The sequence below is a fragment of the Dendropsophus ebraccatus genome, chromosome 11 (assembly GCF_027789765.1).
Source record: "Dendropsophus ebraccatus isolate aDenEbr1 chromosome 11, aDenEbr1.pat, whole genome shotgun sequence".
Lineage (NCBI taxonomy): Eukaryota > Metazoa > Chordata > Amphibia > Anura > Hylidae > Dendropsophus > Dendropsophus ebraccatus.
Window position 1 is genome coordinate 2,782,942 of NC_091464.1, and position 23,386 is coordinate 2,806,327.

Sequence of the window (23,386 nt, forward strand, 5' to 3'; positions counted from 1 at the left end):
GCGGGGGACAGAGGCGGGGGAGATGGGAGCCAGGAGCAGGGGACAGCAGCAGGGGAGATGAGAGCTGGGAGCGGGGACAGCGGCGGGGGAGATGGGAGCCAGGAGCAGGGGACAGCAGCGGGGGAGATGAGAGCTGGGAGCGGGGACAGAGGCGGGGGAGATGGGAGCCAGGAGCAGGGGACAGCAGCAGGGGAGATGAGAGCTGGGAGCGGGGACAGAGGCGGGGGAGATGGGAGCCAGGAGCAGGGGACAGCAGCAGGGGAGATGAGAGCTGGGAGCGGGGACAGAGGCGGGGGAGATGGGAGCCAGGAGCCAGGGAAAGCAGCGGGGGAGATGAGAGCTGGGAGCGGGGGACAGAGGCGGGGGAGATGAGAGCCAGGAGCAGGGGACAGCAGCGGGGGAGATGGGAGCTGGGAGCGGGGACAGCGGCGGGGGAGATGGGAGCCAGGAGCAGTGGACAGCAGCGGGGGAGATGAGAGCTGGGAGCGGGGACAGAGGTAGGGGGAGATGGGAGCCAGGAGCAGGGGACAGCAGCAGGGGAGATGAGAGCTGGGAGCGGGGACAGAGGCGGGGGAGATGGGAGCCAGGAGCAGGGGACAGCAGCAGGGGAGATGAGAGCTGGGAGCGGGGACAGAGGCGGGGGAGATGGGAGCCAGGAGCAGGGGACAGCAGCGGGGGAGATGAGAGCCGGGAGTGGGGACAGAGGCGGGGGAGATGGGAGCCAGGAGCCAGGGAAAGCAGCGGGGGAGATGAGAGCTGGGAGCGGGGACAGAGGCGGGGGAGATGGGAGCCAGGGAAAGCAGGGGGGGAGATGAGAGCTGGGAGCGGGGGACAGAGGCGGGGGAGATGGGAGCCAGGAGCAGGGGACAGCAGCAGGGGAGATGAGAGCTGGGAGCGGGGACAGAGGCGGGGGAGATGGGAGCCAGGAGCAGGGGACAGCAGCGGGGGAGATGGGAGCTGGGACAGAGGCGGGGGAGATGGGAGCCAGGAGCAGGGGACAGCAGCAGGGGAGATGAGAGCTGGGAGCGGGGACAGAGGCGGGGGAGATGGGAGCCAGGAGCAGGGGACAGCAGCGGGGGAGATGAGAGCCGGGAGTGGGGACAGAGGCGGGGGAGATGGGAGCCAGGAGCAGGGGACAGCAGCAGGGGAGATGAGAGCTGGGAGCGGGGACAGCGGCGGGGGAGATGGGAGCCAGGAGCAGGGGACAGCAGCAGGGGAGATGAGAGCTGGGAGCGGGGACAGAGGCGGGGGAGATGGGAGCCAGGGAAAGCAGCGGGGGAGATGAGAGCTGGGAGCGGGGACAGAGGCGGGGGAGATGGGAGCCAGGAGCCAGGGAAAGCAGCGGGGGAGATGAGAGCTGGGAGCGGGGACAGAGGCGGGGGAGATGGGAGCCAGGAGCCAGGGAAAGCAGCGGGGGAGATGAGAGCTGGGAGCGGGGACAGAGGCGGGGGAGATGGGAGCCAGGAGCCAGGGAAAGCAGCGGGGGAGATGAGAGCTGGGAGCGGGGGACAGAGGTGGGAGAGATGGGAGCCAGGAGCAGTGGACAGCAGCAGGGGAGATGAGAGCTGGGAGCGGGGACAGCGGCGGGGGAGATGGGAGCCAGGAGCCAGGGAAAGCAGCGGGGGAGATGAGAGCTGGGAGCGGGGGAAAGAGGTGGGGGAGATGGGAGCCAGGAGCCAGGGAAAGCAGCGGGGGAGATGAGAGCTGGGAGCGGGGGGCAGAGGCGGGGGAGATGGGAGCCAGGAGCAGGGGACAGCAGCAGGGGAGATGAGAGCTGGGAGCGGGGGACAGATGGGAGCCAGGGAAAGCAGCGGGGGAGATGAGAGCTGGGAGCGGGGACATCGGCGGGGGAGATGGGAGCCAGGAGAAGGGGACAGTAGCAGGGGAGAAGAGAGCCGGGAGTGGGGACAGAGGTGGGGGAGATGGGAGCCAGGAGCAGGGGACAGCAGCAGGGGAGATGAGAGCTGGGAGCGGGGGACAGAGGCGGGGGAGATGGGAGCCAGGAGCAGTGGACAGCAGCAGGGGAGATGAGAGCTGGGAGCGGGGGACAGCAGCGGGGGAGATGGGAGCCGGGGACAGCAGCGGGGGAGATGAGAGCCGGGAGCGGGGACAGAGGCGGGGGAGATGGGATCCAGGAGCCAGGGACAGCAGCAGGGGAGATGAGAGCTGGGAGCGGGGGACAGAGGCGGGGGAGATGGGAGCCAGGAGCAGTGGACAGCAGCAGGGGAGATGAGAGCTGGGAGCGGGGGACAGCAGCGGGGGAGATGGGAGCCAGGAGCAGGGGACAGCAGCAGGGGAGATGGGAGCCAGGTACAGCAGCAGGGGAGATGAGAGCTGGGAGCGGGGACAGAGGCGGGGGAGGTGGGAGCCAGGAGCAGGGGACAGCAGCAGGGGAGATGAGAGCTGGGAGCGGGGACAGCGGCGGGGGAGATGGGAGCCAGGAGCAGGGGACAGCAGCAGGGTAGATGAGAGCTGGGAGCGGGGACAGAGGGGGGGGGGGAGATGGGAGCCAGGAGCCAGGGAAAGCAGCGGGGAAGATGAGAGCTGGGAGCGGGGGACAAAGGCGGGGGAGATGGGAGCCAGGAGAAGGGGACAGTAGCAGGGGAGAAGAGAGCCGGGAGTGGGGACAGAGGCGGGGGAGATGGGAGCCAGGAGCAGGGGACAGCAGCAGAGAAGATGAGAGCTGGGAGCGGGGGACAGAGGCGGGGGAGATGGGAGCCAGGAGCAGTGGACAGCAGCAGGGGAGATGAGAGCTGGGAGCGGGGGACAGCGGCGGGGGAGATGGGAGCCAGGAGCAGGGGACAGCAGCAGGGGAGATGAGAGCTGGGAGCGGGGACAGAGGGGGGGGAGATGGGAGCCAGGGAAAACAGCGGGGGAGATGAGAGCCGGGAGTGGGGACAGAGGCGGGGGAGATGGGAGCCAGGAGCCAGGGACAGCAGCAGGGGAGATGAGAGCTGGGAGCGGGGACAGCGGCGGGGGAGATGGGAGCCAGGAGCAGGGCACAGCAGCAGGGGAGATGAGAGCCAGGAGCGGGGACAGAGGCGGGGGAGATGGGAGCCAGGAGTAGGGACAGAGGAGGGGGAGATGGGAGCCAGGGACAGCAGCGGGGGAGATGAGAGCCGGGAGCGGGGGACAGCGGCTGGGGAAATGGGAGCCAGGAGCTGGGGACAGCAACGGGAGAGATAAGAGCCTGGAGCGGGGAACAGAGGCGGGGGAGATGGGAGCCAGGAGTAGGGACAGCAGAGGGGGAGATGGGAGCCAGGAGCGGGGACAGAGGCGGGGGAGATGGGAGCCAGGAGCGGGGGACAGAGGAGGGGGATATGGGAGCCAGGAGCGGGGGACAGCAGAGGAGGAGAAGGGAGCCAGGAGCTGGGGACAGCGGCGGGGGAGATGGGAGCCAGGAGCGGGGGACAGAGGAGGGGGATATGGGAGCCAGGAGCGGGGGACAGAGGAGGGGGATATGGGAGCCAGGAGCGGGGGACAGAGGAGGGGGAGATGGGAGCCAGGAGCTGGGGACAGCAGAGGAGGAGAAGGGAGCCAGGAGCTGGGGACAGCGGCGGGGGAGATAAGAGCCTGGAAGGGGTACAGTAGCGGGGGATATGGGAGCCAGGAGCTGGGGACAGCAGAGGAAGAGAAGGGAGCCAGGAGCTGGGGACAGCAGAGGAGGAGAAGGGAGCCAGGAGCTGGGGACAGCGGCGGGGGAGATGAGAGCCTGGAAGGGGTACAGCAGCGGGGGAGATGGGAGCCAGAAAAGTGACAGGAGCAGGGGGAGGAATCTGTGCCGCCATCTGCATTATGACCTATTTTTTCACGGCAAGGATCACTGTACGAATGACGGCACGGATAGTGTGAATGCCCACATAGGATTTCCTGAACCCTAAAATAAAAATTTTTACTGGAAGTTTGAATAAGTCCTAAGTATAGATTCTTTATGTTCCCGCACCCCCGTTCCTGCACCAGATCTTTCATTTTGCCAAAGTTCTCCTTTAAAGGCGGTGCGCCATGAAGCAATGTTGTTCAAATCAGATGCCAACCACATTGAATATCAATTAAATAGATCAAAAGGTCATCAAGATACAGAGAGCAGTGAGATCCCGGGAGACGTCATGTACAAGATTTAGGAAAATAACCGGAAGGGCGCCAGCAAATAATGGAAATGACCTTCCAGGGTGTTGACGCGGTTTTCTCCCTCTTCGATCCGGACGCGGTTTTAGAGAAGCACTTTGCTCCCTGAATCTGATGACATAGCTCTGGAATAAGGGGAAAAGGGTCCGAACACTTCACAGTGTTCTTAATTAATTGTCCGTCATCTATTCATAGTTGGAGTCCTCTGTCCTTCCCCACAAAAAAGAATACTCCCCAAAGGGAGAGACTGAAGCCCGGACTTGGAGAACAATGAAAGAAAAAGATGTGCTGGATTGCACTATAAGTGGACACAATATACCTGAGCAGCGTTGGAGCAGTGTTCATATTTATATTATATGAAATACTCAGTCCCCCTGTTTGCCCTCTCATAGTAGAAAGGCCCTCATTTGTACCCTCATATTGGAGACAAGGCCCCTGTGTCTCCATTTAGAAGATAGGACCCATTTTTGCCCCCATATCATAGTCAGGCCCATCTATTTCTCCATTTATTAGTTAGACTTTCTCTGTGCCCTCATATAGTAGTTAGGACCCTCTGCCTCCCCATATAGTAATTCGGCCCCTTTGTACATCCATATAGTAATCAGGCTTCTCTGTGCCCCAAAAGTATACAGGCCTCCTTTGTGCATTCATATAGTATACAGGCCTCCTCTGTGCATCCATATAGTAGCTAGACCCATTTGTGCCCCAATATAGTAGTCAGGCCCCCTCCTATGTGCAACCTTATAGCAGTCAGGCCCCCTCCTCTGTGCATCCATATAGTATACAGGCCTGCTCTGTGCATCCATATAGTATACAGGCCTGCTCTGTGCATCCATATAGTATACAGGCCTCCTCTGTGTATCCATATAGTAGCTAGACCCATTTGTGCCCCAATATAGTAGTCAGGCCCCCTCCTATGTGCAACCTTATAGCAGTCAGGCCCCCTCCTCTGTGCATCCATATAGTATACAGGCCTGCTCTGTGCATCCATATAGTATACAGGCCTCCTCTGTGTATCCATATAGTAGCTAGACCCATTTGTGCCCCAATATAGTAGTCAGGCCCCCTCCTATGTGCAACCTTATAGAAGTCAGGCCCCCTCCTCTGTGCATCCATATAGTATACAGGCCTCCTCTGTGCCCCAATATAGTAGTTAGGCTCCTCTGTGCACCCCCCCCACACACACAATATAAAGCAATTAAATGTCAAAATGGTACTGATAAAAATAAAAAGGGGGTCAGAACAGAAAGTTTTATATTTTAAAAAAGTAGTAAAGCAAAGTAGAAAGCATCCAATTGTTCTTTCACTGTAATAATACTTACCAGAAGAAATAAGTTACTGTAACATGTCAGTTCTGCTGCACAGTCATTTCTGCCCCACTAACTGGCCTAACTACATTATACGGAGAAATGGAGGATTCCAATAAAAACGGCAACTTATCCCTCAAAAATGTAAAGTGGACCCTAAAGTGGTTCTCCAGGATTAGAGGAACATGGCCGCTTCCTTCCAGAGACAGCTCCACTCTTGTCTCCAGGTTGGGTTCAGGTTCAGCAACTCAGTTCTATTAAAGTGAATGGCGCTTAATTGCAAACCGCACCTGACCTGGAGACAAGAACGTTGCTGTTTCTGGAAGAAAGTGGCCATGTTTTTCTACTCCTGGATAACCTCTTTAAAGATGAGGAAGAGAAAAATGTGAACAAATAAATCAAGATTTGAACTGTAAAGAAGGGGATAAAGGAGAAAGCTAGTGTGAATGGCTCTGGGACCACCCCGGCAGAACATTACGAATAGGGTGAAAATACATGACCCAATCATGCTCGGGGCTCTATTATTCACAACTGTCCCATTTATGATGCTATAAACCCAGAAGCCTGGATCATCCCACTTACTCTCTATTAAATTGCTGTTCATATAGAGGTGCTCCAGTCGGGGGCTAATGGACGGCACCGTTGTGAATCGGTTATGAGCTAGCTGGAGGACCAGAAGGCTGGAAATGTTAAAGGCGTTTTCTGGAAGTCGTTTCTCCGAGAGCTGGTTATAATTCAGCCGTAGGAAAGCTAAATTGGGGAGGTCCTTAAAGTAGTTTGGGGGGATTTCCTCGATGTTATTCCTGTCGAGAAAGAGTTGATTGACAGTATCGGGTACGGTGGGAGGCATTTTCCTTAGGATATTGTGGGCCAGGTTAAGCTGAATAAGATTCTTCAGACCCTTAAACGTGTTCTTGTTAAACACATTATCACTTAATTTATTATGGTGCAAATCCAACAAGATCAGCTGGTCCATTTTGTTGAAGACCCCGGGAGGGATTTTGGAGATCTGATTGCGACTGAAGCGAACCTGTTCCAGCCTGGGAGGCAAATACGGTGGCAATTCCTTTAGCTGATTCTTCTCTACATAAAGATACGTCAAGTTGTCCATTTTCTCCAGGATTTTTTTGTCTAGCTTCTTGATACGGTTATTGTCGAGATTGATCCACTGGATCTCTGTGGCATTTTTGAAGGCTTCTTCTGATAAATCTTCAATGAAATTGTTTTGCAGGTAAACATACCTGGCACGGGAAGGTAAAGTCGGAACTTTGCGTAGATTGCGACTGTCACAATAAATGGTGGAAGGGAAATCAGGCGGGCAGTAGCATTCACGAGGACAGTCAGGGTATACAGATGGCGGTCCAGGTGGAAGCGGCGGGGGCAGCTCTGTGGGTTCCACAGGTTCTGGGGGAGGCGGCGTTGCCTTCTTAGGTGGACGAACTACTGTTGGACGAGGTCGGCGTCTCTGACCATCTACTTTTATGACCAAAATTAGGACCAGAGGTAAAAGTAGAATGACCCAAGTTCTCATAGTCACCTCCTGTAAAAGAAAAGAGTCAAGTAAAAGAAACCCAATCTACATTTTAATAAATGTAACATTTTAGCTTTATACCAACAGAGGGTAATGCTTTTCTATACACACTTAAAGGGAATGTGTTACCAGAAGTTTCTTTTACTGATTAGAGTCAGATACTAAAACTTGTTCTTTTATTCTAATCTGTTTGTATCTTCGGAGTATTTCCCTTTCTGTACATTGTTATGGGGGCGGCCATCTTGCCTGAGCTGTTCTTAACAGCATTTAGTGACATGCATTTCAGCAAGACTCATGGACATAGACGGCAATAGACAGACTCTGTCCCCTTGAGATGAATGGGAAACATTACTGAGCGCGCTGTGACCTGTGAAGAGGTAATCTCAAAGGGAGCTGTTATTGTTTCCTCTATCTACTGGTGTCACATGACGCTGCAATGCTGTACAGATCACTTTACAGCAGCCTCCTCTTATCACCACAGATACAACCGGAAGTCTCAGCTTAGTATTACCCCCAGTGGTGAGAAGGAGAACTGCAAGATATCAGGATTATTATATAATATAGAGAGAAAAATAGTAAATTAGGTAAAATGTCACAAAAAATTCTTAAAAATATGTTTACCATAAAAACATTACTTATACAGTAAGTCCTTTTGTGATGAAACTGTCCCTTTAAAAGGGGGTAATGGGCAGAAGAGAAGCTGGAGATAAGGATAACTCTGGGGCAGAAAGTTGCTAGTGATAGTGAGGAGCTGGCCCCAGGTTCACGATGGTCTCTTGTTAAACGGGAATTTTATTTATATACTAATTTATAGCCGATCCACAGGACAGGCTACCCACACAGGACAGGCTACCCACACCGGACAGGCTACCCACACAGGACAGGCTACCCACACAGGACAGGCTACCCACACCAGACAGGCTAACCACACCGGACAGGCTACCCACACCGGACAGGCTACCCACACCAGACAGGTTACCCACCGGACAGGCTACCCACACAGGACAGGCTACCCACACCAGACAGGCTACCCACACCAGACAGGCTACCCACACAGGACAGGCTACCCACACAGGATAGGCTACCCACACAGGACAGGCTACCCACACAGGACAGGCTACCCACACCGGACAGGCTACCCACACAGGACAGGCTACCCACACAGGACAGGCTACCCACACCAGACAGGCTAACCACACCGGACAGGCTACCCACACCAGACAGGTTACCCACCGGACAGGCTACCCACACCGGACAGGCTACCCACACCGGACAGGCTACCCACACCAGACAGGCTACCCACACCAGACAGGCTACCCACACCGGACAGGCTACCCACACCAGACAGGTTACCCACACCGGACAGGCTACCCACACCGGACAGGCTACCCACCGGACAGGCTACCCATTGCACAGGCTACCCACCGGACAGGCTACCCACACCAGACAGGTTACCCACACCGGACAGGCTACCCACCGGACTCTGCACTCTGCAGAGGGCCGACGCACAGCTGTTATAATGACCTGACCCATTTTACAGTATTTAATGGTAATCAGTAGAATTATTCGCTCTAGTGACAACTTGTGAGATTTTTTTGGCAAGCAGTGATGGTTACTGGCAAAGCCTTGTAATGGTACCCACTCTGATTGGGTCCCTGTTAGAGTATTACATATATTTTAGTGAGGCGCTCATACAGGAATTGCAAAGTGAGTACATTTTTTTGGATGATACTAAACTATGTAAAGTGGTTAATACAGAAGCGTACAGTGCACTATTACAGGGAACTCCGGGGAGGTCGGAGGCTTACCACAAGATTACTCAGAAATGGGAAGCACTGGGTAAAACTAACATGGAAAACACATTTTAGTTGACAGTAAATGTAACTGTGGCAGCTAGTGATGAGCGAACTCCAACCAAGCTGGAGTCTTTGCATGAATCCACGAGTTCATGTGTGGTGTCCCACCACGGGTGTTTCTAGATTGACTCCTGTTGCAAAAACCTTGTACTCTAAAGTAAAGTGGTGATGAAGTCGTATGTGAGTTTCGCCACCAGATGTCACTATGTACAACCTTGTATGTATTGCACAGCTGTAGTCACTATAGGGTTACTGTTTTGTTATGTGGTTCTGTGAATTAATTGGAGATGCTCTTTCCTTCCTACCTATCTCTATCTTCTTTCTTCTGCACACTCTCTTCTCCACCACTCACAGGGGCTCTTACACACCATGTAGGAAGTAGTCACTTGGGGAGAGGAAGTGTAGCGCCAGTGACCTAGTTAGTTTCCCTCCGATTCTCTGAGGAGTAGGAAACACTGATCATGAGGAAAGAAGGATGTCCAGATGTACAGCAGAGGTTCAGTGAGCTGCCTTACTTTCACTCCATTGAAACACACAGATCATGCATCCCTGCTGTACTTCGCCAGGCCCTGGCTCTGCAGGTCTCCTATCCGGGACAAGAGTTCAGCCTAGTCTAGTCTAGAGTGAGGTAGTAGACAAGACACGTGTATGGAGAACACAGAGACTTTCTTTCAACAAGCTATAACAACAGACACTATGCAGTGCTAAGCAGCTAAAGAAAGACAAGTCAGAGATCACCCCAGCCAATGTTGAGGAACTGACCCAGATAGAGCAAAGCAACCGTAACCAAGGCCTACGTACTCAGGTGACACCGGATAATTTCGGACACTTGGCTACTCTCAGGTAACCAAGACTGGGGCTTGTGTCACCCTTGTAGGACGAGTTACCCGACACTGCAGGGCAGAAGCTGGCTTAGTGGCAGTAAGGTCGAAACATGGGCACAAATATTCGCCCCTCAAGTATCCTTCCTCAAGTATTTCTTCTCTCAAATTCCAGCTGAGCACACTGGGTTGGAGCTCTCCCGACAAACTCCTCTCAACTCCTCTAAACTCTACTTCTACTCTTCTCAATGCTAAACTGAAACCAGCACTGCTACTCTACGTCAGCACTTCAGCATCTCTCAGCACAGATTCAGTGAGCTCAAGTCTGTATCACAGAAGTCACCTAGTGAAAAGTTATTTTGTATTGTAAAAGTGTAAAACCACTTTATTTATTCTTCTGGGACTCAGTGATAATTGCACCAGCACCTGTACACGCAGGCTACACCATCCTTGGGTTATGTTCCCCTTTCTGTGGGTGGCGGTACCGGCAGTCCGGGTGGGTCTTATCTTCACTCTGGGCCACTGTGATAAGAGCTCAAGGGACCCATCACAACTCGGCAGGTCACTGACTATTGGGGATCAATATAGCCAGCCGCCAAACAAAGCAGGTGTGCCACCCCACCTGTGTGCTGAACCAGCACTGGCGTCACGACTGGCTGAGCTATATTCCAACCAGCGACATAACATCATCCCAGCGGTTGGGCGCATGCACACAAATTAAATCATTAACAAACAGTAACGAGTCCGGAATCGATTCATTGTTCTGCAATAAAGTTTTTGAAAGGCTGCTGAGTCAGCTAACTTTATGCGTCACTGTTGACCTAGCAATCCCTGTAGGGCATGGCTGTGATTTGTTAGGTGAGACATGTGACCCTGCGATATAATAGAGGCGGTCACATGTTCCACCGCAATTCTGCTGTTGGTTAGTGTAGGGCAGACGTGTCAAACTCAGGCCCTCCAGCTGTTGCAAAACTACAAGTCCCATCATGCCTGGATGATGAGATCTAAAGCTTTAGCTGTCCAGGCATGATGGGACTTGTAGTTTTGCAACAGCTGGAGGGCCTGAGTTTGACATCCCTGGTGTAGGGAGAGGCTGCTGCAAGCAGGGAGAGATAGGGAGGCCGAAAGGTGTTTACTAGCTGCCCTTTTCTTGCCACAACAGTGAGATTGTCTGTGCTGAGGAGCTGGTGGCTGTCAGAACGTCACCGAGAGAGGGGGTCAAAACGTCCGCAGACTCAGACCTCTGCTCACACTAGGGAAAGGTTGCTGCTGCAGGCAGAGATAGAAAGCAATGGGGCTGTCGGTGCTGAGGAGCTGGTGGCTGTCAGAATGTCACCGAGAGAGGGGGTCAAAACGTCAGCAGACTCAGACCTCTGCTCACACTAGGGAAAGGTTGCTGCTGCAGGCAGAGATAGAAAGCAATGGGGCTGTCGGTGCTGAGGAGCTGGTGGCTGTCAGAATGTCACCGAGAGAGGGGGTCAAAACGTCAGCAGACTCAGACCTCTGCTCACACTAGGGAAAGGTTGCTGCTGCAGGCAGAGATAGAAAGCAATGGGGCTGTCGGTGCTGAGGAGCTGGTGGCTGTCAGAATGTCACCGAGAGAGGGGGTCAAAACGTCAGCAGACTCAGACCTCTGCTCACACTAGGGAAAGGTTGCTGCTGCAGGCAGAGATAGAAAACAATGGGGCTGTCGGTGCTGAGGAGCTGGTGGCTGTCAGAACGTCACCGAGAGAGGGGGTCAAAACGTCAGCAGACTCAGACCTCTGCTCACACTAGGGAAAGGTTGCTGCTGCAGGCAGAGATAGAAAACAATGGGGCTGTCTGTGCTGAGGAGCTGGTGGCTGTCAGAACATCAGTAAGGAAGTCATATAAAGTGTATTCCAGAAATGCTGCATGAGAATAACCACAGCTGGGAGAACTGGAGAGTTTGGTGCCACTTACATAGTCTTGTCCAGTGTATTAAAAAAACAGTAATATGGACGCTGTGTCAAGTGACTCCAAGGGATATTCTGCACCATCCTAGATGCTGACTATAAGTGTCTTATCAAGGACTTTGGGAGTGTTTCCCATTGGGTAGAAGGCCACTTCCACTTTATAACTTGTGTTTTTATTTTTAGTGATATTTAAACCTACCTTTACCTGTGCTGCTATTATACTGCCGAGGAGGTGTATGTGTTGTATATAAGAGAGAAATTACATTAAATTGCACTAATTGACCCATCACTGTACGGTGGCCATTTTGCAGGTACTCCTCAGATGAAAAACATTTACCTGTAGTACCTGTTTGGAGTCATCAATGACCCATAATACTTTGTCTCCCTGTTGGCTGATTTGTACTGCACCTCACTAACACCAAGGACGTCCCTGTGATCACCTCAGACAACAGTATTAGAAAGTTGGCCCCAGTTGAAACAAGATCCATCAATATCACCAGCACCCAGGTGCAGCCCCCGTTTAACCACTGTGGCTGAGCTCCTCAGGAGAAACTTTAAGGAATCGGCCTGAAGCAACACTTATTAGTTTAACATACTCTCTCCTCTCTATTTATGGGTTAACGTCACTCAGGAGAGCTGTGGATGTTTGAGGATCACTGACATTATAAAGAGTCATTGTACATCAGTAATCCACTGCTGTCCACAGCTCTCCTGGGTGAAGATAACCCAGTCACCTCTCATGTTACATCAGATGGCCTTGTCTGGCAGCAAAATAAGTGTCATTGGCAATGATCGGAATCCAATATATTTAGTGAAGGAAACTGCAGGAGGTTGCCTTACAGCCCATTGCCCAGATGCAAGGGATTATGGATAACTCCTTGCATCCAGGCTTTTGATAATATAATGTACAATGTGTGACTGTCATTTTGGACAGAATTTATACAAACTTTACGAAAAATTTGATTTGTTCCTGAACCAAACTATTTTCAAAATTTGTAGCATATCTCGATTCAGGAAGTTTGGCTTGTGGCCATCTTGGATGTGTATGGTCCTGGGCACAGTCATTCTCCTTCACATGCTGTATAAATACATCTACAATACTGGTCCACTTTATTCCTGAGGTAGTCCCCCAGAGGGACGGAAAGTGTGGTGGACCCCGACATTGTCCTGTCCCACTCTGACATATCGGGTGATATCTTTTCTATTTATTACTTGTCCCTGTGGCGTAGCTACCGCGGTCGCGGGAGGAGAGGGAATACACAGAGGGGGGCATATATTATTAGGGGGTCACATAGAGTCAGGGCTACCCACTACATGAGGGTGTAAACAGTGGCGGTCTTTGGCACCAAGCACCCCAAGCGATCGCTTGGGGCCCCCAACATCCAGGGGGGCCCCCACGCCCCGCTCTTGTGCTCAAGACCGCTGGACAGGGTCGCTGCCCCGCTCGCTGCTGCCATCTGAACTGTAACTATGAGCACTCGTAATGAGTGCTCATAGTTACATGCAGCAGCACTGACAGGGCGGGAGACATTGGCCCCCTTCCTGTCAGTCACTCTTGTGGCCGCAGGAAGGGTTTTCCCTGCGGTCACAAGTGGCAGCTTTGTCCTTGTGGTGCCGGCGCTCCAGTGACATCACTGGAGCATCGGCGCCAGCACAAGGGGAGTGCGGTCTCTTGTGATCGCAGGGAAAACCCTTCCTGCAGCCACAAGAGTGAAGAGAAGAGGAGACGCTCAGACCCAGGTGAGTATAAGTGTTTGTTTTATTGTGTTATATACTATATGGGAGGGGGAGCACACAGGGGTCTGTTTAACTGGGGGAGCGCACATCGGGGGTCTATATAAATGGGGGGAGCACACAGGGGGGCTATATAACAGGGGGAGCACACAGGGGGGGTATAGACTACTGGGGCTTTACAGAGGGGTCTATATACTACTGGGGGCAGCACACAGGGGGTCTATATACTACTTGGGGCAGCAGAATGGGGTCTATATACAACTTGGAGAGCACACAGGAGGTCTATATCCAAGTGGGGGAGCACACAGGGGGGCTATATACTACTGGGGGAGCACACAGGGGTCTATATACTACTGGTGGGGCACACAGGGGGTCTATATACTACTGGGGGAACATACAGGGGGTCTATATACTATACTACTTGTGAGGCACACAGGTGGTCTATATATAACTGGGGGAGCACACAGGGGTCTGTATACTACTGGGGCAGCACACAAGGGGTCTATATAATACTGGTGGGGCACACAGGGGGTCTATATACTACTGGGGGAACCACACAGGGGGTTTATATACTACTGGAGGAATACACAGGGGTCTATATCCAAGTGGGGGAGCACACAGGAGGTCTATATCCAAGTGGGGTAGCACACAGGGGGGCAAAATACCCCTGAGGGAGCACACAGGGAGCCTATATACTAGTGGGGGAGCACACAGGGGGTATATACAACTGGGGGCAGCACACAGGGGGTCTACATACAACTGGGGCAGCACACAGTAGGTCTATATACTTCTGGGGGAGCACACGGGGGGGGGCTATATATAACTGGGGGAACACACAGGGGTCTATATCCTACTGGGGGAAGCAAACAAGGGGTATATACTACTGGGGGCAGGACACAAGGAGTATATACTATTGGGGGCAGCACACAAGGAGTATATATTACTGGCGGTAGCGCACAAGGGGTATATACTACTGGGGGCAACACACAGCGGTCTATTATTTTGAAATGCGTGTCGAGGGGGGGGGGGGGGGCCCAGACATAACTTCGCTTGAGGCCCCAGAAATGCCAAGACCGCCCCTGGGTGTAAAGGGGCCAATACAGATGTGCAGTGTGTATAGAGATGAGGGTGGTGCCGGAGTGAGGAGACTAATATGTCTGTCTGGCAGATTCTGTGGATTTGTGGCTCGGAGAAGTTCTCATAACGGCCCAGGGCAAATGGAGAAGAAGATGAAAAGGGAAGAACTCCGATCAGAGAAGACGTCCCCCTGTGAGTCACCTGATATAACTGCACAGTAATGTATATGGTGTATAGAGCCTGTGTAGAGCTGGGGCCACCTCTATATGACTGGATGAGGTGATTTAGTATATTGGATTTGGTCAGTAACAATATGGTGGTGATGGTAGTGGTTGTGGTGTGGCGGTAATGTTTCCTTCCTATATACTGGTATTACTGGTAATATTGGTCTCAGTATACAGGATTTGGTCGGTAACAGTATGGCAGTAATATGTACGGTGATAATACTTTCTCTTCCAATATGCTGGTGTTATTGGTAATATCTGTCTTGGTGTGTGTGTATATATATATATATATATATATATATATATATATATATATATACACACCAATAGCATCACTTGGTCGTGAAAGGAGGGGGGGGGGGCCAAGTTGGCCTCTCGCACCAGGGCCCAGGAGACATTAGCTACGCCCCTGCTTGTCCCTGCTTGTTCTGCACATCTACATTTGTATTCCTACCTCTTGAGAGTCCCACACACATATACGCATCCCTGTACTACAATCACTTTAGGTTGCACAGCACATTTATTTGCAGGGTAGTACAGTCATGGCCAAATTTTTTTTTACAAAGTCTACTGCTTCAGTTTTTAAAATGGCAATTTGTATATACTCCAGAATGCAATGGTGCCTTTACACAGACAGATTTGGAAGCCAAAGCCGGGAATGGATTTGAAAAGAGGAAAAATCTTAGGTCTTTCCTTTATGACATGTTCCCTGTTTATAGTCTGTTCCTTGCTTTGGCTTCAAAAATCTGTCTGTGTATACACACCATTATAAAGAGTAATCAGCTTAACAGCAATTACTTGCAAAGTCAATATTTGCCTAGAAAATGAACTTTATCCCCCAAAACACATTTCACCATCATTGCAGCCCGGCCTTACAAGGAGCAGCTAACATTGTTTCAGTGATCGCTCCATTACACAGGTGGGGGTGTTGTTGAGGACAGGGCTGGAGATCAATCTGTCATGATTAAGTAAGAATGACACCACTGGAGACTTTAAAAGGAGGCTGGTGCTTGGCATCATTGTTTTTCTTCTGTTACCATGGTTATCTCTAAAGAAACACGTGCAGTCATCATTGCACTGCACAAAAATGGCCGAACAGGGAACAGTATCGCAGCTAGAAAGATTGCACCTCAGTCATCAATCTATCGCATCATCAAGAACTTCAAGGAGAGAGATTCCATTGTTGCCAAAAAGGCTCCAGGGCGCTCTTAAAAGTGTGGTCAGCTGCGGGATGGGGCTACCAGCAGTGCAGAGCTTGGTCAGGAATGGCAGCAGGCAGGTGTGAGGGCATCTGCACTGTGCACTGTGAGACTGCAGAGACTCTTGGAGCAAGGCCTGGTCTCAAGGAGGGCACCAAAGAAGCCACTTCTCTCCAGAAAAACATCAGGGACAGACGGATATTCTGTAAAAGGTCCAGGGAGTGGACTGCTGAGGACTGTGGGAAAGGTTCAGGGAGAGGACTGCTGAGGACTGTGGGAAAGGTCCAGGGAGAGGACTGCTGAGGACTGGGGGAAAGGTCCAGGGAGTGGCCTGCTGAGGACTGGGGGAAAGGTGCAGGGAGTGGACTGCTGAGGACTAGGGGAAAGGTGCAGGGAGTGGACTGCTGAGGACTGGGGGAAAGGTCCAGGGAGAGGACTGCTGAGGACTGGGGGAAAGGTCCAGGGAGTGGACTGCTGAGGACTGGGGGAAAAGGTCCAGGGAGTGGACTGCTGAGGACTAGGGGAAAGGTCCAGGGAGTGGACTGCTGAGGACTGGGGTAAAAGGTCCAGGGAGTGGACTGCTGAGGACTGGGGGAAAGGTCCAGGGAGTGGACTGCTGAGGACTGGGGGAAAGGTCCAGGGAGTGGACTGCTGAGGACTGGGGGAACGGTCCAGGGAGTGGGCTGCTGAAGACTGGGGGAAAGGTCCAGGGAGTGGACTGCTGAGGACTAGGGGAAAGGTCCAGGGAGTGGACTGCTGAGGACTGGGGTAAAAGGTCCAGGGAGTGGACTGCTGAGGACTGGGGGAAAGGTCCAGGGAGTGGACTGCTGAGGACTGGGGGAAAGGTCCAGGGAGTGGACTGCTGAGGACTGGGGGAAAGGTCCAGGGAGCGGACTGCTGAGGACTGGGGTAAAGGTCCAGGGAGTGGACTGCTGAGGACTGGGGGAAAGGTCCAGGGAGTGGACTGCTGAGGACTGGGGGAAAGGTGCAGGGAGTGGACTGCTGAGGACTGGGGGAAAGGTCCAGGGAGCGGACTGCTGAGGACTGGGGTAAAGGTCCAGGGAGAGGACTGCTGAGGACTGGGGGAAAGGTGCAGGGAGTGGACTGCTGAGGACTGGGGGAAAGTCATTGTCTCTGATGAATCCCCTTTCCGATTGTTTGGGACATCTGGAGAACAGCTTATTGGGAGAAGACGAGGTGAGCGCTACCACCAGTCTTGTCTCATGCCAACTGTACCCGGCATCCTGAAACCATTCATGTGTGGGGTTGCTTCTCAGCCAAGGGAATCGGCTCTCTCACAGTCTTGCCTAAAAACACGGCCATGAATAAAGAATGGGACCAGAAAGTCCTCCAAGAGCAACTTCTCCCAACCGTCCAAGAGCAGTTTGGCCACCAACAATGCCTTTTCAGCATGATGGAGCACCTTGCCATAAAGCAAAGGTGATAACTAAATGGCTCAGGGAACAAAACATAGAGATTTTGGGTCCATGGCCTGGAAACTCCCCAGATCTTAATCCCATTGAGAACTTGTGGTCAATCATCAAGAGACGGGTGGACAAACAAAAACCAACAAATTCTGACAAAATGCAAGCATTGATTGTGCAAGAATGGACGGCTATCAGTCAGGATTTGGTCCAGAAGTTGTATGAGAGCAGCCGGGGAGAATTGCAGAGTCCTGAAGAAGAAGGCGAAACACTGCAAATATTATAGACTTGCTGCAGTCACTCATCTAGCTGTCAGTATAAGCTTCTGTTACTCAGAATATGATTGTAATTATATTTCTTATGTGATACAAACATCTGACAAACACACATAAAACCAGAGGGCAGAGGATCATGGGAAATAGAAGATTTGTGTCATTCTCAGAACTTTTGGCCTTGACTCTATCTGTCGGGTATATGCTCCGCCAGATACACAGTACACCTATACTCTGCTGCAGCCGCTACTGGTATATGCTCCACCAGCTGCACAGTACATCTATACTCTGCTGCAGCCGCTACTGGTATATGCTCCACCAGCTGCACAGTACATCTATACTCTGCTGCAGCCGCTACTGGTATATGCTCCACCAGCTGCACAGTACATCTATACTCTGCTGCAGCCGCTACTGGTATATGCTCCACCAGCTGCACAGTACATCTATACTCTGCTGCAGCCGCTACTGGTATATGCTCCACCAGCTGCACAGTACATCTATACTCTGCTGCAGCCGCTACTGGTATATGCTCCGACAGATACACAGTACATCTATACTCTGCTGCAGCCGCTACTGGTATATGCTCCGCCAGATACACAGTACACCTATACTCTGCTGCAGCCGCTACTGGTATATGCTCCACCAGCTGCACAGTACATCTATACTCTGCTGCAGCCGCTACTGGTATATGCTCCACCAGCTGCACAGTACATCTATACTCTGCTGCAGCCGCTACTGGTATATGCTCCACCAGCTGCACAGTACATCTATACTCTGCTGCAGCCGCTACTGGTATATGCTCCGACAGATACACAGTACATCTATACTCTGCTGCAGCCGCTACTGGTATATGCTCCGCCAGCTGCACAGTACACCTATACTCTGCTGCAGCCGCTACTGGTATATGCTCCACCAGCTGCACAGTACATCTATACTCTGCTGCAGCCGCTACTGGTATATGCTCCGCCAGCTGCACAGTACATCTATACTCTGCTGCAGCCGCTACTGGTATATGCTCCGACAGCTGCACAGTACATCTATACTCTGCTGCAGCCGCTACTGGTATATGCTCCGCCAGCTGCACAGTACATCTATACTCTGCTGCAGCCGCTACTGGTATATGCTCCGCCAGATACACAGTACACCTATACTCTGCTGCAGCCGCTGCTGGTATATGCTCCGCCAGATACACAGTACACCTATACTCTGCTGCAGCCGCTACTGGTATATGCTCCGCCACCTGCACAGTACATCTATACTCTGCTGCAGCCGCTGCTGGTATATGCTCCGCCAGCTGCACAGTACACCTATACTCTGCTGCAGCCGCTGCTGGTATATGCTCCGACAGCTGCACAGTACACCTATACTCTGCTGCAGCCGCTACTGGTATATGCTCTGCCAGCTGCACAGTACACCTATACTCTGCTGCAGCCGCTGCTGGTATATGCTCCGACAGCTGCACAGTACATCTATACTCTGCTGCAGCCGCTACTGGTATATGCTCCGCCAGCTGCACAGTACATCTAGACTCTGCTGCAGCCGCTACTGGTATATGCTCCGCCAGATACACAGTACACCTATACTCTGCTGCAGCCGCTACTGGTATATGCTCCGCCACCTGCACAGTACATCTATACTCTGCTGCAGCCGCTACTGGTATATGCTCCGCCAGCTGCACAGTACACCTATACTCTGCTGCAGCCGCTGCTGGTATATACTCCGCCAGCTGCACAGTACACCTATACTCTGCTGCAGCCGCTACTGGTATATGCTCCGCCAGATACACAGTACATCTATACTCTGCTGCAGCCACTACTGGTATATGCTCCGCCAGCTGCACAGTACACCTATACTCTGCTGCAGCCGCTACTGGTATATGCTCCGCCAGCTGCACAGTACACCTATACTCTGCTGCAGACGCTGCTGGTATATACTCCGCCAGATACACAGTACACCTATACTCTGCTGCAGCCGCTACTGGTATATGCTCCGACAGCTGCACAGTACACCTAGACTCTGCTGCAGCCGCTGCTGGTATATGCTCCGCCGGCTGCACAGTACATCTATACTCTGCTGCAGCCGCTACTGGTATATGCTCCGACAGATACACAGTACACCTATACTCTGCTGCAGCCGCTACTGGTATATGCTCCGCCAGCTGCACAGTACATCTATACTCTGCTGCAGCCGCTACTGGTATATGCTCCGACAGATACACAGTACACCTATACTCTGCTGCAGCCGCTACTGGTATATGCTCCGCCAGCTGCACAGTACACCTATACTCTGCTGCAGCCGCTACTGGTATATGCTCCGCCAGCTGCACAGTACATCTATACTCTGCTGCAGCCGCTACTGGTATATGCTCCGACAGATACACAGTACATCTATACTCTGCTGCAGCCGCTACTGGTATATGCTCCGCCAGCTGCACAGTACACCTATACTCTGCTGCAGCCGCTACTGGTATATGCTCCGCCAGCTGCACAGTACATCTATACTCTGCTGCAGCCGCTACTGGTAAATGCTCCGCCAGCTGCACAGTACATCTATACTCTGCTGCAGCCGCTACTGGTATATGCTCCGCCAGATACACAGTACACCTATACTCTGCTGCAGCCGCTGCTGGTATATGCTCCGCCAGATACACAGTACACCTATACTGTGCTGCAGCCGCTACTGGTATATGCTCCGCCAGCTGCACAGTACATCTATACTCTGCTGCAGCCGCTACTGGTATATGCTCCGGCCGCTGCACAGTACACCTATACTCTGCTGCAGCCGCTACTGGTATATGCTCCACCAGCTGCACAGTACATCTATACTCTGCTGCAGCCGCTGCTGGTATATGCTCTGCCAGCTGCACAGTACACCTATACTCTGCTGCAGCCACTACTGGTATATGCTCCGACAGATACACAGTACACCTATACTCTGCTGCAGCCGCTACTGGTATATGCTCCGCCAGATACACAGTACACCTATACTCTGCTGCAGCCGCTACTGGTATATGCTCCGACAGATACACAGTACATCTATACTCTGCTGCAGCCGCTACTGGTATATGCTCCGCCAGCTGCACAGTACATCTATACTCTGCTGCAGCTGCTACTGGTATATGCTCCACCAGCTGTACAGTACATCTATACTCTGCTGCAGCCGCTACTGGTATATGCTCCGCCAGCTGCACAGTACATCTATACTCTGCTGCAGCTGCTACTGGTATATGCTCCACCAGCTGTACAGTACATCTATACTCTGCTGCAGCCGCTACTGGTATATGCTCCGCCACCTGCACAGTACACCTATACTCTGCTGCAGCCGCTACTGGTATATGCTCCGCCAGCTGCACAGTACACCTATACTCTGCTGCAGCCGCTACTGGTATATGCTCCGCCAGCTGCACAGTACATCTATACTCTGCTGCAGCCGCTACTGGTATATGCTCCGCCAGCTGCACAGTACATCTATACTCTGCTGCAGCCGCTACTGGTATATGCTCCGACAGCTGCACAGTACATCTATACTCTGCTGCAGCCGCTACTGGTATATGCTCCGCCAGCTGCACAGTACACCTATACTCTGCTGCAGCCGCTACTGGTATATGCTCCGCCAGCTGCACAGTACACCTATACTCTGCTGCAGCCGCTACTGGTATATGCTCCGCCAGCTGCACAGTACATCTATACTCTGCTGCAGCCGCTACTGGTATATGCTCCGCCAGATACACAGTACACCTATACTCTGCTGCAGCCGCTACTGGTATATGCTCCGCCACCTGCACAGTACATCTATACTCTGCTGCAGCCGCTGCTGGTATATGCTCCGCCAGCTGCACAGTACACCTATACTCTGCTGCAGCCGCTACTGGTATATGCTCCGCCAGATACACAGTACACCTATACTCTGCTGCAGCCGCTGCTGGTATATGCTCCGACAGCTGCACAGTACATCTATACTCTGCTGCAGCCGCTACTGGTATATGCTCCGCCAGCTGCACAGTACATCTAGACTCTGCTGCAGCCGCTACTGGTATATGCTCCGCCAGATACACAGTACACCTATACTCTGCTGCAGCCGCTACTGGTATATGCTCCGCCACCTGCACAGTACATCTATACTCTGCTGCAGCCGCTACTGGTATATGCTCCGCCAGATACACAGTACACCTATACTCTGCTGCAGCCGCTGCTGGTATATACTCCGCCAGCTGCACAGTACACCTATACTCTGCTGCAGCCGCTACTGGTATATGCTCCGCCAGATACACAGTACACCTATACTCTGCTGCAGCCGCTACTGGTATATGCTCCGACAGATACACAGTACATCTATACTCTGCTGCAGCCGCTACTGGTATATGCTCCGACAGATACACAGTACACCTATACTCTGCTGCAGCCGCTACTGGTATATGCTCGCCAGGATTACACAGTACACCTATACTCTGCTGCAGCCGCTACTGGTATATGCTCCGCCAGATACACAGTACATCTATACTCTGCTGCAGCCGCTACTGGTATATGCTCCGCCAGCTGCACAGTACACCTATACTCTGCTGCAGCCGCTACTGGTATATGCTCCGCCAGATACACAGTACACCTATACTCTGCTGCAGCCGCTACTGGTATATGCTCCGCCAGATACACAGTACACCTATACTCTGCTGCAGCCCCTGCTGGTATATGCTCCGCCAGGCTGCACAGTACTACCATATACTCTGCTGCAGCCGCTACTGGTATATGCTCCGCACGCTGCCACAGTACATCCTATACTCTGCTGCAGCCGCTTACTGTATATGCTCCGCCAGCCAGCTACACAGTACATCTATACTCTGCTGCAGCCGCTACGGTATATGGCTCCTCAGCTGCACAGTACACCTATTACTCTGCTGCAGCCGCTACTCGGTATATGCTCCTCCAGCTGCACAGTACATCTATACTCTGCTGCAGCCGCTACTGGTATATGCTCCGACAGATACACAGTACACCTATACTGTGCTGCAGCCGCTACTGGTATATGCTCCGACAGATACACAGTACACCTATACTCTGCTGCAGCCGCTACTGGTATATGATCCGCCACCTGCACAGTACATCTATACTCTGCTGCAGCCGCTACTGGTATATGCTCCGCCAGCTGCACAGTACATCTATACTCTGCTGCAGCCGCTACTGGTATATGCTCCGCCAGCTGCACAGTACACCTATACTCTGCTGCAGCCACTACTGGTATATGCTCCGACAGATACACAGTACACCTATACTCTGCTGCAGCTGCTACTGGTATATGCTCCGCCAGCTGCACAGTACATCTATACTCTGCTGCAGCTGCTACTGGTATATGCTCCGCCAGCTGCACAGTACACCTATACTCTGCTGCAGCCGCTACTGGTATATGCTCCGACAGATACACAGTACATCTATACTCTGCTGCAGCCGCTACTGGTATATGCTCCGTCAGCTGCACAGTACACCTATACTCTGCTGCAGCCGCTACTGGTATGTGCTCCGCCAGATACACAGTACACCTATACTCTGCTGCAGCCGCTACTGGTATATGCTCCGACAGCTGCACAGTACATCTATACTCTGCTGCAGCCGCTACTGGTATATGCTCCGACAGCTGCACAGTACACCTATACTCTGCTGCAGCCCGCTACTGGTATATGCTCCGCCAGCTGCCACCAGTAACAATCTATACTCTGCTGCAGCCGCTACTGGTATATGCTCCGACCAGCTGCACAGTACACCTATACTCTGCTGCAGCCGCTACTGGTATATGCTCCGCCAGCTGCACAGTACACCTATACTCTGCTGCAGCCGCTACTGGTATATGCTCCGCCAGCTCACAGTACATCTATACTCTGCTGCAGCCCGCTA

At 52.6% G+C, this 23,386-nt stretch overlaps 1 protein-coding gene across 1 annotated transcript in view; it reads right to left on the reverse strand.

The window, feature by feature from the left end:
- Window positions 1-23,386, reverse strand: part of PRELP (proline and arginine rich end leucine rich repeat protein) — a 58,782-nt gene that overhangs the window by 13,733 nt on the left and 21,663 nt on the right. The window contains exon 2 of the mRNA XM_069944404.1: window positions 6,015-6,972. Within this exon, the coding sequence (XP_069800505.1) occupies window positions 6,015-6,963 (949 nt within the window). The 5' untranslated portion in view covers window positions 6,964-6,972. The remainder of the gene's footprint in view (window positions 1-6,014; window positions 6,973-23,386) is intronic.